This window comes from Ailuropoda melanoleuca, unplaced genomic scaffold (assembly GCF_002007445.2).
Source record: "Ailuropoda melanoleuca isolate Jingjing unplaced genomic scaffold, ASM200744v2 unplaced-scaffold1412, whole genome shotgun sequence".
Classification (NCBI taxonomy): domain Eukaryota; kingdom Metazoa; phylum Chordata; class Mammalia; order Carnivora; family Ursidae; genus Ailuropoda; species Ailuropoda melanoleuca.
In genome coordinates this window covers 296436-313945 of record NW_023182860.1, presented here as the reverse complement: position 1 = coordinate 313945, position 17510 = coordinate 296436, and the positions used below count along the sequence as shown (strand labels likewise).

Sequence of the window (17510 nt, the reverse complement as noted above, 5' to 3'; positions counted from 1 at the left end):
TTAAGATTGATGGTATCCTCTGAAATGTGTGTGCTGAGTAGGAACTGTCACATCGATGGTGAGAACATAAATTGGTGAATCAGTTTTGGAGCATAAATTTAAAATTTTTATCAAACATTAAATATATGTATGGTTTGCTTCAGTGTTACATTTTTAGAAGTCAATTATGAATGAAAATTATCTAACTAATACATTCCAAAATGAATATCCACATATCCAGTTCAAGATGTTACAATAACAACAAATGAGACCAGCATGGATATTTATCCATGGAAAAGTGGCCAAATTATTGCAAATTATCCTATGGAATAATGAGAAACTAAGAATCAAAATTAGACATCTACATTATTGTCAAAGAAATATCATTGATTATATTTTATATTTAAAAGGCAGTCATGAAGCAGTGACTACACAAAAAGCAAGATTGTGTTATGTTTTATATCTAGAGAGAGAGCACATTCTTTTTTTTTTTTTTAAAGATTTTATTTATTTATTTGACAGAGACAGCCAGCGAGAGAGGGAACACAAGCGGGGGGAGTGGGAGAGGAAGAAGCAGGCTCCTAGCAGAGGAGCCTGATGCAGGGCTCGATCCCAGAACTCCGGGATCACGCACTGAGCCGAAGGCAGACGCTTAACCGCTGTGCCACCCAGGCGCCCCATAGAGCACATCCTTGAGAGTGTTATCACTTATCCATTCAGGAAGTAAGTCCCTGTGGAACAGAGGAGTGCGTTGTCAGTGGATGGTATCATTATCAAATTTATAGACCATTTATAGCAGTGTTATTTAATATCATTCCTTTTACTGAGAAAAATTATAAAAGTAGACTAAAAGCTACCCTAAATACATCAGAGAGCCAATACAAAATCACTTTTGTGAGGGTAATATTCAAGAGTAAGTGAGAGCCCACCAATGTTTTCAAGGACAAAAAACATGATATTCTCACGGCAAAGACAGAGATAAAGACAAGATACATACCACGGGAGCTGGTGTACCTAACAAGAGACCCTGACAACAACAACAATATCCAAGTAAGCCTGCTTGTAAGGGTAACTCAAGTAGAATTATTACCAGGTTCAACCAGTAGGCTTCTCTGGGGGACTTTAAGCCTTGAGCTTAGTTCAAGTGCATTACGTCCCAGCCGTGAAACCAGGAACAAGGCAGAAGCAAACTGAAATATCAGGTGACCCTGAAATATCTCCTAACATAAATGTTTCAGTTAGTTGTCTAACTGAGGGGACTGGTGACCTGGAAACATGTATAGCTCAACCCCACACCAGCAGGGGCGCAGGTGGGCTTCTCCTGAGGGCTCAGCGTCTGAGCCAGGAAGACCAGGAAAATCTATCACTGACCTTTGCACACTTGGAAAAGCAGGGTCCTCACTGTGGGTGACTTTCCTGCACCTGCCCCCCCCGGGGGGGCCACAAGTGCCCTCAGCTCAGATTCACACATGCCTCATATTTCGTACTTCACTGCATCACAGAGTAAATTGTCCAGACTTGATTTTCATGGAAAGATAGATGGATAGGACCATCACATAACAAAAATACATTCGCTTTATGAACTCAAGCCACATTGGTCCCTGGGCAAAGGATAGGACACACAGGGCGAGGGACTGTCTCCATGCCAGCAAATACACCTCAGCAAGCAGAGCTCTGGGGCTTCTCCACCATGGCCTGGATTCTTCTCTTTATGTCCTCACTGAGTGAATAGAGAGCTTCCTTTAGGGGAACGTGAACCGTTAGGGCGATGAGGAAGGGCATTGGCTCTGCTTTTTGCTCCTGTTATCTAGGTACAGGTGGTTGTCATGATTCTTTCTGCAACCCTCTGACCTGTCTTCAAAGGTCCTAGGTCAGAATGGGCTCATCCTGCCCTCCACAGTGTTTAAGTGTTTGTAGAAAAAAAGTGGTTTATAGAGGATATGTTGCATTCTAGCAAATCAATGGAGGGAACACAACCCAAAAGAAGAGTATCCGAAGTGAAATTTAGAGGAAGATCTCATTTATGAACATAGCTAATAGGTGCACAAATGACTCAAAATATGAGCTACTAGAATCCATGTTATTGTGGAGCCTGGGTGGCTGTTAAGTGTCTGCCTTTGACTCAAATCATGATCTTGGGGTCGTGGGATCAAGCTCCTCATGGGGATCCTGGCTCAGTGGGAAGCTTATTTTTCCCTCTCTCTCTGAACCTCCCCCACCACTTGTGCACTCTTGCTCTCTCTCTGTCAAATACATAAAATCTTAAAAAAAGAATCTATTCTATCTTAGGAAAAATTGACCTTGAGCATCAGGGAGAATTTGGGCTGAAACTGGGTTGTGTGAGGAATATGGAATGTGGGGGATCAGATATGATGTGGCATGGACCCTGGATCCGATGCCCCAAAAGTGTAGAGCTCCTGAGATCCCAGTGCTGGTTCCCTGACCCTCTCTGGAAGAAAGCAGTGGAGTTACTAGATACACCGCAGGGGACACACATATATCTAGAGTGCCCTGGTCAGCCTGTATCAGCATCCCCTCAGAGATACAAGCCCCCCCCAGAGGAAGCTCCTCCCTGACTCATGCAGGACCATACAGGACACACAGAGGGTGCTGTTCTTTCTACTTCCTGCATGTGAGGGGCTCCTGGGATCCTGCATGCTTCTCCCATGTACAGCCTATCAACCCCACCATTCTGCTCTGGCTGCAGATCCCACCCAGACCTGCCCCATAGGAAAGTGAATAGGACCTGGTGTCTGGGGAATGCCTTGGAAAATGTGTCCAGGTGGGGCACCCTCAGGGAACCTTGCTGCTTGTTATGAATTCCACCTGCTCATGATGAAATATTCTAAAAGTGCCTGAGCCCTTCATCTGCCGTCATTTCAGTTGGTATTTCATTCTGATCTTTTTTGTTTATTCCAATGTTTTATACTGACCTATGTAAACTGGTATTGTTTGTGTTTTCAACTTTCTAATTTATTCTTTTGAGTGTGCGGTGGCACAATGCATGCTGGGAGACATAGTGGGGGACAATACGTGACCAGTGGACATAGATTTGTAATTCGGCCAGGAAATTGTATGACCTGAGCATTATGGTCCCTGACTACAATGGGCTCACAGGGAAATATCGAGAGACACAGGATAGCATAACAATATATATTCTGTTTGGTCCCCCTGCCACTAAATGAGGTTGTGCAATACTTGACATTACTTGGGTGGTTTCTACTATTTCCGTTTAAAATACGCCACCTGCATTAAAAATTACTAAACAATTCTGAAACTTAAATTACCAGTTTATTTTATATCCACCATGATGTTAATCTTATAGGAAAGTAACAGCCAATTACAATGCAGCCCCAGAATAATTTATGCACAGTAGATTTAGTTCAACGAATGAGACATCACTTTGTTTAACTCAGGCTTGCCAGCAGTTAGATTGAATTTGTTCATGGCTTTCAGTGACACCTTCCCACAATGAAAACTTCAGGCCCAGATTGCTTCACTAGAGAATTTTATCAAGCATTAGGGAGGAAATAATGAAAATATTACAGAGATACTGAGGAAGTAGGAAGAACGTTGAATATATTTCATACATCTAGTTTTTTCTCTGATACATGACCAGATAAAATTTCAAAATAAAGAAAATTAAGAATCAATGTGCTTCCTAGACATAGGGACCAAAATATAACAAAATATCTACAAATTTAATCTAACGATGTACCAAAGAGGCACCTGGGTGGCTCCTTTGGATAAGCGTCTGACTCTTGGTTTTGGCTAAGGTCATGACCTCATGGATCATGAGATTGTGACCCATGTCAGGCTTCACACTACATTCTGGTTGAGGATTCTCCCCCTCTGCCCCACCTCTCTCTCTCAAAATAAATAAATAAATCTTTAAAAAGTCCCCAATGCATCAAAGGTGGTCATTTAGGACACTTTAAGTTTGTGAACCATTTGAAAGTCAGTCATTATATTTCACTCTATAAGAGAATAAATTAAAAATATAATCATCTCCATAAATGCACCTATATTCACCCAAAATCATTCTTCTAGAGGCATACAGATCAAGTAGCAGGAATAAAATATATTATTCTTAGGTGATATGATCACGTATGTAGAAAATACAAAAGAATTGACATGAAAAGAAAAATATCAAAAGTAATAAGCAATTACAACACAGTTTCAGAATGGACACTTAATACAGAAAAAAATGAAGTGCTTACCCGTTAAGTAGCATTGAGCAAGTGGAGTGTGAAATATACACAATTTATTGTAGCACCAAAAAAGGGGACATTCTTAGGTATAAATCAAACATAGTATGTTCAAGATCTATATAAGGAAAATAACACAATTCTGATGAATGAAATGAAAGAAAAACTAAATAAATTGAGAGATATTCTATATTCATTGGTGAGAAAGCTCATTACTTTCAAGATGTCAGTTCTTCCCAATTGGATGTGCAGATTCAATGCAATCCTTAAATCCCAGCAAAATATTTTGTAAATACTGAGGAATTGATTCTAAAGTTTATACAGAGACAGAAAAGATCCAAATTAGCAGCATAATATTTCAGGGGAAGAACAAAGTTAGAAGACTGACACTTGAATTTGAAGAACTATTATAAAGCTACAGTGTTCAACATCAGTAGAAGACCAATAGAGAACTATAGTTCACAATGTGTTATACTTTCTGTCTGCCCTGCTTTCAACAGATGCACAATGTGGCCAGAATGTGGGCATCTACCATGATCTCCAGGGGAAACCCATCTCCTTCTGAGAGAACCTGGTGTGGACAAGATGGGAAGGAATGAGTTCAGGGAGTCCAAGGACAAAGGATGAATGAGGCTGGGGCAGGGGACAAGGGGCAGAAGAGCAAGGTGGGTGGGGGAGTGTGCAGGCCAGAGCAGGGAGGACCTTTATGGGTGGGAAAGTCTTGGGTATTGAGCAAACAGCTGTGAGGTGTCACTGAAGGGGTTGGAGCCATGGGGGGATCTGCCTGAGGTGAAAGTGAAGGACCCCTCTGAATGCACTGAGGAGAGGGATTCTGAGGGAAGTGGTGGATCTTGGTCATAGACCTGTGACTTAAGTTCCCCGTGAGTCTAGAGATTTGGTGACCATTTGCACATATAGCTGATTTGGTTTTGGGGACCAGTGAGGACATGATTTCTGCACCCCCTTTACCAGGCATGTGGAAAAAACATTAAAACATCACATTCATCTTCCTACAAAAGGAAAGCAATGGGTAGGAAACTACAAGTGGAAAATAAATTAAGCTACAATATAAACAGTTTGTGAGGCAACAAAGACAGAATCCTGACAAGAATTTGAAAGTAGAAATATTCAGAAGCCAAGAATTTAGGAGATATATCTCACTTCCAAACATAAAGAGATATGTCTAATATTAACCAGTAAGTGTTCATTCAAATGAAGCTGGTAGCTTTTCAGAAATCGCTCAGTCGTATCTGATCGGGATCAAAGTGTAAGAGCATCACATGGTCTTTGAAATGTATGCTGAATTGATGTCTTGGCGATATGTCACTGAGCTGACTTCCTGGAAAATGGCGTCTCTACCATCCCCTGAAGATCTCCCACAAAACCCTCAAAACAGCTCCACTATCCACTGATCTTTGATGTTTGACAGGATACAGTCACCTCTTACAGTAAATTCTCTGAGGATGGTGAACACTAATTGATTACTTGTGTACATTTTTGCCCTTTCCATAGAGAGGTGTCCCTTCAGAGAGTGAGAAACCTGAGTAATCACGTACACTGTACTAGAACCAAGGACCTGGTGAGCTGCTGAAAGCTACTGGGCTCAGGTCTTTAGTCCATGTAGAGATTGGTGCGTTGTGTCCAGAAGGGGGTGCTGTGGGACTGCTCTGTGGTCCCTAAGCAGCTGCTCAGTGAGGACCCTTCACTAAAGAGAGTCTGGGCCTGTGTGATGTGCCCTGTGCTCCCTGATGAGGACTCAGCAGCTCAGTCTTCTCAGCTCTGGCAGAGTCCCCTGCAGGGTCCTGTGTGGTCTCAGCAGGTGCTTCCTTCCACTGCTCTCCCCTGCTCTCCACATGGCTGAAGCCAACCCCCATCCTCCTCAGTGCATGGTGTGAGCTGAGGTCCAGCACCAGGGCTCACGGAGAGACTAGGCAGTCACTGGATGGAGCCCATTTGCAGGGACAGACCCTCCAGTGGCAGAGCGTGGAGGAGAAAAGGAGGCCTGGGGCAGCCCAGCTATTTGTGATGTGCTGGCACTGGGTCAAAAGGCTGGGACTCCTGTCTTTATGCTCCTCTATCAAGGTACACGTAGGGTCAGGACTTGGGTAGTGGGTCCCCGTTCTCAGGCTCCATCAGTCCCAGAGGCTCAGATATTGAAAAGAGTTACTATGGCCCCTGCCCATCACCCACGAGGGTCTGTGTTTGCAGGTCCGTGCCCCAGCCTGTGCTGACCCAGCTGCCCTCCCTCTCTGCATCTCTGGGATCATCCCCCAGACTCACCTGCACCCTGAGCAGTGGCTTCCGTGTTGGCAGCTATGACATATACTGGTTCCAGCAGCAGCCAGGGAGCCCGCCCCGGTATCTGCTTAGGTTGTACTCAGACTCAGATAAGCACCAGGGCTCCGGGGTCCCCAGCTGCTTCTGTGGCTCCAAAGATGCAACAGGCAAAGCAGGGCTTCTGCTCATCTCCGGGCTGCAGGCTGAAGATGAGGCTGACTATTTTGTGCTACACATGCTGGTGGAGCAGCTCATTCCTCACAGTGTCTCAGATCACAAGGAAGTGAGACCTGGAACCAGAGACCTTGTCTCTGAGCCTCTTGTATTGAGAAGCTTCTGTGCAGTCTCCTGTAGGGGACAGTCCCCTGTTGGGAGACCTGTCCTTGAGGGGAAGGAGTGACACACAGACTATGCTGTTGCCTGAGCCAGCACAGGTGTCCCAGGAACTCACCTAGGTGAGGGGATAGAGCCCAACTGCACATGATCTAGGGTGTGGGGTAAATGAAAAAGAATAACACTTTGAAAGTGATAACCTCAGTCTCTCCCTTCTGTTGTGTCTCCTTTACTATTCACAGAGAATGTTTTGCTTATCACAGTCCTGGTCTTAAATTGTATGTTTAGAGCCCATATGTCCACAGGCACCTTGATCACAGACACAATCTTCTCTTTCTCTGAACCAACTACAAATAGTCACACTTCTTCAGACACATTGACATCATCCCCCTCCACAATCACCCTGTTCTTCTCTCTGTTCCCACTTCTCCTACTCTTCAGTCTCTCTCTGGCTCTTCAGGTCTGAACAGTCTCCACATTGGGATTTCAGAGAAAAGTGACAATGTTCTTGCTGTCACTTCCAGTCTCCAGGGTCTTCCTCTAGGGAGGACAAGTAGCAGTATTTGCACCAGCATGAAATTCCTTCATCATCTGCGTCCTGCTCTCATACCCGGAGGATAATTCCCACTTCCTACCAGCCTCCATCAATCTCTGTAATATGACAATAACATTATTGTATTTCCAAAATATGTATGTTCATTCAGTCTTTGAGAGTTGCCACCTAGAAGCCGTTCATGTGTTTAATTTTTCATCCTCAGTATGACTGAGGCCCCACAGAAGGTCAGTGTTGACATAGTTGACAAAGGAGAGAGTGGCTTCATACTTTAACATATACCAAATTCTTTTCTTGTGGCTGAGAATATTTGTTTCTAAAACCATCAGGGCACTAACTCAGCCACACATTTTTCCTTCATCAGTGAAGTCCCATCCATTAGCCCCTTTCCAAGATGCCCTCTGATGGGCACCGCAAGTAGATACCATGGGAACATGGGGCACAGTGAGGCATGGCTGTGATGTGAGGGGGAAGGAAAAGGAGGCTGCGTGGTCACCCCTGTACCGTGCTTCCTATGACCTGAAGACCTGACAGCTGTGAGATTTGTGTCCACATGGATGAAAATGGACAGATGTCTTCCATTCCACAAGACCCAACCTTAAAGACTCTGAGGATGTGTTACCAGAGTCCATCTCACCAAATGCCTCTTCCTTGTGTAAAATCCTCCTATTGTGAGGGATGTGACCTTCCAGACACTGGCCTTCTTTAGCTCCAAGATCCAACACCTAGGAAATTCTTACAGGGAGCTTGCTCTGGGGATGGTTTTGCATGGAGATCAAACCTCAGGGGGTGGGAAAACATAAGAGGGATAGAGGGATACTTGCCCTCATGCTTGGCCACTGAAGGAAAGTTATAGAGATAGTACATGGAGAATATTCTCATTCTGGGTGTGTGTGTGTGTGTGTGTGTGTGTGTGTGTGTGTGACCCCTCTCTCCTTTCTCCTGTCTCATAGTGTCCTTGAGTCCACAGTTTCCAGGCCTCTCTCTCCCTCCAGAAGTCAGGGTCAACCTGGGCTCACCCAGCAATCCTCAGCATTACATTCTCCAAGAGGCAGAATTCCTATCAGCAAGTACCACCAGTGATACTGAAGGTAACAAGGTTCCTGTCAGCAGGAAAGCCATGACACTCCCTGAACACCTACTCTCCTGGGACGAGGCTGGTGCTCAGGAGTCATGGAGGGAATCTCTGTCTCTGGGGGAAGCTCAGCTCTGGATGATCTCTGGGCTCTAGTGTGTGCCTGAGGCTGGTCAGTACATTGTTTCTGGGGAAATAGCCTGGTGATGGTGACAGGAGACACATCTTCCCAGGCCCTCGATACTGGATGTCACTCCCTCAGTCACCCTGGTGACACCTCCAGTTGGCTAGACTTCTGCTGGAAAGTCTGTCCCAGGCCAGGGCCACAGGGACTGTGATATCAGGGACACAACCCCTTTATCTCCAGGTCTCCACCACTCACCTGTGGAAACTTTAACAGAATCTTCTGGGTCCAGGTGGCCTTGGATAAGAGCAATTCCTTGCTCTGCTCATGGGTGGTGGAAGGAGCACTTGCTCTGTCTAGACATGCTGGACACAGGGTACACGAACCATAGCAGTGTGCACAACAGAGGGTGGTCTGACCTCAAATTCCTCTTTCCTGGAAGCTCTCACTGGGTGTGGGAATTCCATCACTGAGACGGCTCTTAGGTTCATTGGAACTAGCCCCTCATGGGGTTTCACTGGGTAGCATATCTGGCTTCCTAGCTGCAGCTCCAGACCCAGGATACAAAATTAATGATAACAAATAGTGATTTTTAAAAGTTTACAGATTTCTCTTTTCAATGAAGAATAGAAAGCATCCCTTCCCCATTGTTGTTGCATCTATGATTTTCGGCTAATCACTGCCAATATTCTCTCTGCAATAAGTACACATTTGGAAAAGGATACTCGTGATTGCTCCTGCATCTTCATAGGAAGTTATCCTTTAGCTTAAATCAATCTGATTGAGGAGAACTCTACATAAAATAACACAAATCCATTTTAAATACGCATGGGGCTCAGTGGTGACGAATACATAACCTCTGTCACTGGATCCGGTCAGAGCGTCTGCAGTTGTTACTCCTTTTATCCTAGAACTTCACTCAGGGTTGCCCTTTGTGCTCTGAGGTCAGTGCCACACACAGCCCCACATGCAAGGGCTCCTGCAGACTTGTGTTTGTGCTGGGAGGACAGATCCTCGGAGAGAATCACTGCCCAAGGGTGCGGAGAACTGCTGTTTCAAGCAGGTGGAAACAGTGACAGATGACCAAGATTTACAGTGTGTTTCCGTCTAGAAAGGCCCACGAGGGCTTCTACCCACGACCTGCAGAGAAGCATCCCTGTATCCTCAGAGCTGTGGGAACCTCAGAGCAAGGGCAGATCTGCAAACCAGGAGGGAGTCACATAAGAAGAAAGTACACAGTGTCCTTCACAGAAGGGCCGTTTTTCCATGAGGAACCATCACTGCTCTGGACTTGGTTCTGATCTAAAAGGAGTTTGTGTAGAGACGCCACCTCAGTCCTGACCCCTGAACAGCCAAGTTCGCCACGGGAAGACTCACCTGAGGACTCTGAGCAGAGCATAAAGCCTGCACTGAGGTGATGGGAGGACATGTAAGGGGAGAGCTGCCTCTTCCTCATGCAGTAAACAGTGGACAGTGCTGCAAGGTTGTAGCCACTCTCTCTGATGGGCTCTGGTCACCTTGTCACACAAAGGAGTGTCTGGTACTGGCCACCAGGGTGTGATTGGGGCTATTTCTGAGGAGTCAGTGGTGATCAGAGCTGGGACCTGACACTTGTGCCCTCAGCTCAGGGCTCACAGCTGTGACCTCCCCACCCCCTGCCCCCACACAATGCCTCCGTGGTCCATCCCCCTGCCATCCTCAGGCAAAGGCACCTGACCCAGGGCCAGGGAGGGGTCAGACAAATGGGGTCTCATTTGCATGGACGGGACCTCCCTCTCTCAGGGGATGAAGAGGGGAAGGGAGAGATGAGGGGAGGCTCTGCTCAGCTGTGGGACACAGAAGTCAGGACCAGGGATGACCTGCACCATGTCCTGGTCCCCTCTCCTCCTCACCCTCCTCGCTCACTGCACAGGTGACTGGATGCAGGAACAAATAAAGGGACTCTGGGAAGACATGTGGGTCCCAGGTCCTCCTCTTCTCTGCAGACCCCAGCATCACTCTCTCTGTGTCTCTTTCCCTTGCAGGGTCCTGGGCCCAGTCTGTGCTGACTCAGCCACCCTCCGTGTCTAGGGCCTTGGGGCAGACGGTCACCATCTCCTGCACTGGAAGCAGCTCCAACATTGGACGTGGTTATGTGAGCTGGATCCAACAGCTCCCAGGAACTGCCCCCAGAACCGTCATCTATAGTAGTAACAACCGACCGTCGGGGATCCCGGATCGATTCTCTGGCTCCAAGTCCTGGCAGCTCAGCCACCCTGACCATCACTGGGCTCCAGGCTGAGGATGAGGCAGATTATTACTGTGCATCATGGGACAGCAGTCTCAGTGCTCACACAGTGATCCAGTCATGAGGGGAAGTGAGACAAAAACCCACTCACTCATCTGTAGAGGGGGACACATGCCAGCAGTTCCGGCTCAGCTTAGCCTGTGATGCTCCTTATTCCTTTGCTGACGCCCTGGGCCCTGGTCCATCAGGGGCATCAATAGGGAGCAAGGCTATCCTGTCACTCCTGTCCTCAGAGTCACTCAGAGCAGCCCATTCCTCAATAAAGAGTCTCCAAGTGAACAGTAATTTCTTCTTTCTTCAGCTGGGGTATTTTACTTTTAGGCTGGACCATATTATTTTTTCCCTTCTGCTCTTCGAATATATAAAACATTTTATTTCATCTCTAACCATATCTTTGGACCTCAACACTCCCCATGTGGTGCTTGAAGAATAACTCAGTCCTGTAGCATCGGAAATTATTATGTACTTGATTATAAACAGTGCTGCTACCTAGTTTTGTCGTATTTCCTGATTTTTTGAGAAATAGATGCTCACTTAAAATTGTAAAAATATATAAAAAATCCCCAAACTTTTGTCCATAGAAAAACCTGCATGTGAATGTTTATAACAGTTTCATTGCTCATCACTAAAAACTGAAAGCAACCAAAATTCTGTCCACAGAGATTTACCCCAGGTTTATTTCTAATCACCCAAACATGGAACTGATCGGAGATGCCAGCCAATAGGCAGCACATTCATCAAAAGGGACAGAATACATAGTATGGTTAAAGTTACATCACATATGGGAAGCAGCGAACACTCTGGAGAGAGTGCAAACATCTGCAGTTTCCGGCAGGATAAAAGAGACAGCAGAGTTGATCATGTGAACAAAGGAAAATGTTTCTGAGCAACAGAATGAGTCTATAGGACCCTGTCACAGCACTGAAATGACACTATGACACTGTCAGAGTCACTGAACACTGTACAGCCACATGAGAGAACCCAAAGTATGCAGGTACAACTCATTTGGGGGGTTTGGAGCCTGGTATGGGACACAGACTGTGACAAACCCACTTACCTACAGCACAGACATGTGAGCTCAGCTCAGCACAGGGCTCAGGGACACTGCTGAGCTGAGTGACAGTGAAAATGAGCAGATCCCATCAGTGTAAAGTCACAAGAGACTGGGCGTGAGCTCCGTGCTCTAGTAGGTAAGCTTGTGTCCCGTGGGGAACGGGTGGATTATGTTCACGGGGCTGCACTGCATCCTGGAATTGAACAATCAAGTCAATGGATTGGCAGTGGTGGAGCCAGATTTCTCACGTTAAGAATGGACGTTCACAGAAATAACCAGGGAAGGAGGCTTGAGTGAAGCGTTTCGTCATGGGTTAGAGCTGGAGCTGGCAGCTTGGAATTGTGTGTCATTTGATGGAGACAGATAATCACCTGTGGAAACAGTCACCACTCTGTGCATGTTCCCGGGTTAGTTGGCTAATATAGAAGTCCCCGTTCTGTCAGCTGAGTAGGAGAACAAGCAGAGATGCCCCCTAGCCATGAGGTGCACTCTCCCAAATACCGCTATCTAATGATGTTCTCCCAGAGGACATGGGGCCTTCTTTGGAGAAATCTTAATCCCTAGACCAGGAATTCCACAGGATGAGATTGGAGCACCTTCTAGTGTCAGAAAGTGATGAATACTTTCAGTCAAACACAAGCACATCAGCACACCCAGCACACACACACACACACACACACACACACACACACACACACACAACAGGGTGTGAAGGAGCTCATGAGCCAACATAAAGTGCTCCCATGAGCAAAACTGTAAAGATTTGAGCAACCAAATAAATGTAATAGTATCAGGTTATAACTCAAAGCCTAAAATAGCTCTCCATGATCCATATTGTTCACTATTTGAACAAATGAATAAACCAAGGAAGGAGAGACACATTCCAGCAGAGAGATTTCAAGTAACAGGTGCAAACACTTATCATGAAGGGTGTTGGGCATGATCCCCACTCAGTAATGTGGATAAAGTCACCCAAACAAGGAGAGTATGAGAAAGCATCCCAGTGAGAGAAGCTTAAGGAGCCATCACAACTAAATGCCACAGAGAATTCTGAAGTGGATCTTAGAACAGCAAAGGGATGTTAGGTAAAAACTAAGACAATCTGAATAAAATCTGAATAAACCATGGTTGTTAATTGTTATGGGTTGAAATGTATCTTCATCAATTCATGTGATGAAAGTTCTTAAAAAATCTTGTATTTCAGAATGTGACTTTATATGGACATGGGGTTGCTGCAGACATAGCTAAGGTGAGGCCAGTAAGGTTTATTCTCATGTGTCATAGATTTTTTTTCCCTCTCTGGTTTTCCTCTGAGTCTTTGGTTGAAATGATGCTGATACGCATCACAGTGTTTTAGAGAATAGAACCTAGGAATCCAACCTTCATTGTCAAATAAGGCCCTCATATTACAGAAAAAAAAATTGAGAAAATTCTGTTGTTTTATTACTGTGGATCAATGGAGGCCTTTACCAAATGAACACGATGCAGCCTCAATTGGGGTGAGATGCCTTGTTCTGGGAGCCCCTTGATGTAGGAGTGGAGAAAGAAGTTCTAAGAAGAGGGAGGTCCATTCTAAAGTGTAAGGATTTATTTCCGTCCTCATACTGAGAATAGCTACAAAACCAGACTAATAAAAAGGAAAATGAATCCTAAGTATATTAGAGTGACACAAGAAATACTGAATTCCCAGGTTAACTGTAAAAGGAAATGAAAACTAGAGTGGGAAGTATGAACAGTGGCCACATTTTTGTTAAAAGTATTTTAGTCTCATGACCAATGCAGACATCAAATGCCAGGGCCTGTGCCCTGGGGTTTTTGGGAAGTTCCAGGAGACTCGTAATACAGCAACACCAACATTAGTCTCACTGTAAGGATGTAGACTTTTATCAGTTGTGAACCAGCAGTGAACTCTGGGAACATTAGGCCCCTGAGTGAGTGTGTCCTTACAACATTCTCTCTCTATGCCTTTCCAGAAACAGCCCTTACGATTTCTGCAAAACAGCTCCACTGTCCCCTCATCAGTGACACAGCTGTCCTGATGCACAGCTGGGTCACCCAGCTTTGTCTAGAAAGTGCTGTAATTATCTATGAACACATTTCCATCTCCCATGGAACAGGGCTCCTCCTGGAGTGAGAAATTACTGTTAATGAGCACAAAGATCAGAAACATAGTACGGACGGGTCTCCCCAACTATGGAAAGTTCTGTTTACACCACTTAGCTTTTATGGAACATTTATATTCGTAGCTGCTTGTAGTGCTAAAAGAAATCTGAAGCAGATTTTAGGTTTCACAAAAAAAAAAAAAAGGTGTGACATAGCCCCGAGGATTAGTTGTGCAGGGAGCCTCTACAAGACAGTGCAGAACACAGCAGCATGAGGGGTGCCTTCCAGCACCTTCCCTGAAAACTACACACAGCAGCTCAACAACAGGCCACCAGAGCTGTGACCCGTGCATGTTATCATATGTGCTTTATCTCCATTTATATTTTACATCTGAACGTAGATTGTGTCCTTTGGGATTAGAGAAGCCTAAGAAAAGTTAGTTACCCTTTGTGTCTGGAAACATGCAAAGATTATCATATCAATTAATGTTACATACTACTTTGCCTCATGCCATTGGGGCTGCCTAAGGTTTGTTGGGGATGATGTACTTTCAGACAGAAGGGAAAACATGCACTAAGACTTGGTCCACAGATGTGTATATCCACAGGGATGTGGTGAGTTGCACAAATCAGCTGGGCTCCCAGGGCTTTAGGACACAGCAACCGCTGTGCCCGTGACCAACAAGGGGTGCTGTGAGACTGCCCTGTGGTCCCTACTTGGCGGTTCCTTGAGGAAATTTCACAGAAGGGAACTTGCCCTGGGATTGGGGTCTGTGCTCCCTGATAAGGACTCAGCAGCTGTGTCCTCTCAGCACTGACAGAATCCCCAGAACAGGGACCTGTGTGTGGTCTCAGCAGTTGCTTCCTCCCAGGACTCTCCCCAGGGCTGAAGCCGCCCCCATCCTCCTCAGTGTGTGGTGTGCCCTGGGCTCTAGCAACAGGTCTCAGGGAGGGGCTGGGCAGTCACTGGGTGTAGGCCATTTGCATGTACAGCCCCTCTTGTGACAGCGTGGAGGAGAAAAGGAGGCCTGGGGCAGCCCAGCCTTCTGTGGGGTCTAGTGTCTGTGTCACCATGGCCTGGAGTCCTGTCCTCCTCGCGCTTCTCTCCTATTGTACATGTAGGGACAGAACTCAGAGAAACTGGCAGCTCTCAAAGTCACTCTTCCTGAAGTCAGCGTCTTGATAAATTTCTCCCTGTTTCTTGTCGCATTAACCACACTGTGTTGGCAGGTTCCCTGTCTCGGCCTGTGCTGACCCAGCCGCCCTCCCTCTCTGCATCTCTGGGATCATCCGCCAGACTCACCTGCCCCTTCAGCACTGGGTTCAGTGTGGGCAGCTACCAAACATACTGGTTACAGCAGCAGCCAGGGAGCCGTCCCCGGTATCTGCTGAGGTTCTACTCAGACTCAGATCAGCACCAAGGTTCTGGGGTCCACAGCCGCTTCTCTGGCTCCAAAGATGCCTCAGCCAATGCAGGGCTTCTTCTAATCTCCAGGCTGCAGGCTGAGGACGAGGCTCACTATTACTGTGGTACAGCTTATGGCAGTGGGAGCAGCTACCATTACCCACAGTGTCTCAGATCAGGAGGAAGTGAGACAAAACCCTCCCAATAACAGGTCTTGTCTCTGAGTCTCATTTATGAAGAAGCTTCTTTGGAGGCTTCTGTAGGAGGGAGTCCTTGTGGGAGGACCTGACCTGGAGGAGGGAGGACTGACACACAGAGTACGTTGTCACCTGAGCCAGCACAGGTGTCCCAGGTGCACAACCAAGTGAGGGTTAGTGCCCACCTGCACATGCCCCAGGGTCCGGGGCAAATTAAAAATAATAACAAATATGCAGTGACTTTACGTGTATGTAGGGGGTTTGGCCATCACCCCCATGATCACACTAACAGTATTTCCATCACCTGCCTTAAAACCAACACCCGACAGAAGTCAGGCCAGTGTCTCCCTGCACTCAGTGCTCTGTGGCCCCCAGTTGCCTCCTGTCTGCAGTCAGCTCCCTACTGTTCACATCTCATAGGGACTGAACCACAGAACAGGCACAGTTGTAAGTGTTCAACTTACTGGCATGAGCAGCGTGTGGACTGCTGTGGGGACGTCAGCGACACCACCTGAAAATATGTGGATAACCTCATGTATGTACATGTCACCCTTGTGAGGAGGTCTTCCTGATTTTCTGGATGCTTCCTTTTTTTATTTAATAATATTTCTTTATTATATTATGTTGGTCACAATAGAGTACATCCCTAGTTTTTGATGTGAAGTCCATAATTCATTACTTGAGTATAACACCCAGTGCACCATGCAATACGTGGCCTCCTTAATACCCATCACTGGCCTATTCCATTCACCCACGGCCCTCCCCTCTGAAGCCCACAGTTTGTTTCCCAGAGTCTATAGTCTCTCATGGTTAATTCCCCCTCTGTAACGACCCCTTTCTTCTTCACTTACTTCTCCTACCAATCTTCTTACTTATGTTCCACAAATGAGTGAAACCATATGATAATTGTATTTCTCTGCTTGACTTATTTCACGTAGCATTAATTTCTCCAGTCCAGTCCATGTTGCTGCAAATGTTGTGAAATCATTCTTTTTGATGGCTGAGTAATATTCCATTGTATATATGCACCACACCTTCTTAATCCAGTCATCTTTTGAAGGTCATCTCTGCTCCTTCCACAATTTAGCTATTGTGGACAATGCTGCTATGAACTTTGGGGTGCATATGGCCCTTCTCTTCACTACGCCTGTATCTTTGGGGTAAATGCTCAGCAGTTCAATTTCTGGATCATAGGGTAGCTCAATTTTTAACTTTTTAAGGGACCTCCACACTGTTTTCCAGAGTGGCTATACCATATGGCATTTCCACCAACAATGTACGAGGGATCCCCTTTCTCCACTTCTTCTCCAACAACTGTTGTTTCTTGCCTTGTCTATTTTTGCCATTCTAACTGGCGTAAGGTGGTATCTCAGTGTGATTTTGATTTGAATTTTCCTGATGGCTAATGATTTTGAACATTTTTTCATGTGTCTGTTAGCCATTTGTATGTCTTCATTGGGAAAGTGTCTGTTCATATCTTCTGCTCATTTTTGATTTGTTTATTTGTTTCGCATGTATTGAGTTTGAGAAGTACTTTGTAGATCTTGGATTCCTGTCCTTTATCTTTAGTGTCCTATGCAAATATATTCTCCCATTCCATGGGCTGCCTCTTAGTTTTTTTACTGTTTCCTTGGCTGTACAGAAGTGTTTTATCTTCATGAAGTCCCACAAGTGCATTTTATCTTCTGTTTCTCTTGCCTTTGGAGATGTGTCAAGAAAAAGGTTGCGTTGGCTGATGTCATAGAGGTTGTTGCCTATGTTCTCTTCTAGAATTTCGATAGATTCCTGTCTCACATCGAGGTCTTTCATCCATTTGGAGTTTATCTTTGTGTATGGTGTGAGAGAGTGGTCTAGTTTCATTCTTTTGCATGTAGCTGTCCAATTTTCCCAGCACCATTTATTGAAGAGACTGTCTT

General features: G+C 45.7%; 1 pseudogene and 1 gene segment (V, D, J or C); both read left to right on the top strand.

The window, feature by feature from the left end:
• Window positions 1-10301: 10301 nt before the first annotated feature.
• LOC105235107 lies at window positions 10302-10915 on the top strand (annotated as a pseudogene).
• Window positions 10916-15064: 4149 nt separating this feature from the next.
• On the top strand, window positions 15065-15605 carry LOC117797797. The segment is given in 2 exon segments: window positions 15065-15110; window positions 15223-15605. Coding segments are annotated over 2 exon segments (429 nt in total).
• Window positions 15606-17510: the final 1905 nt, after the last annotated feature.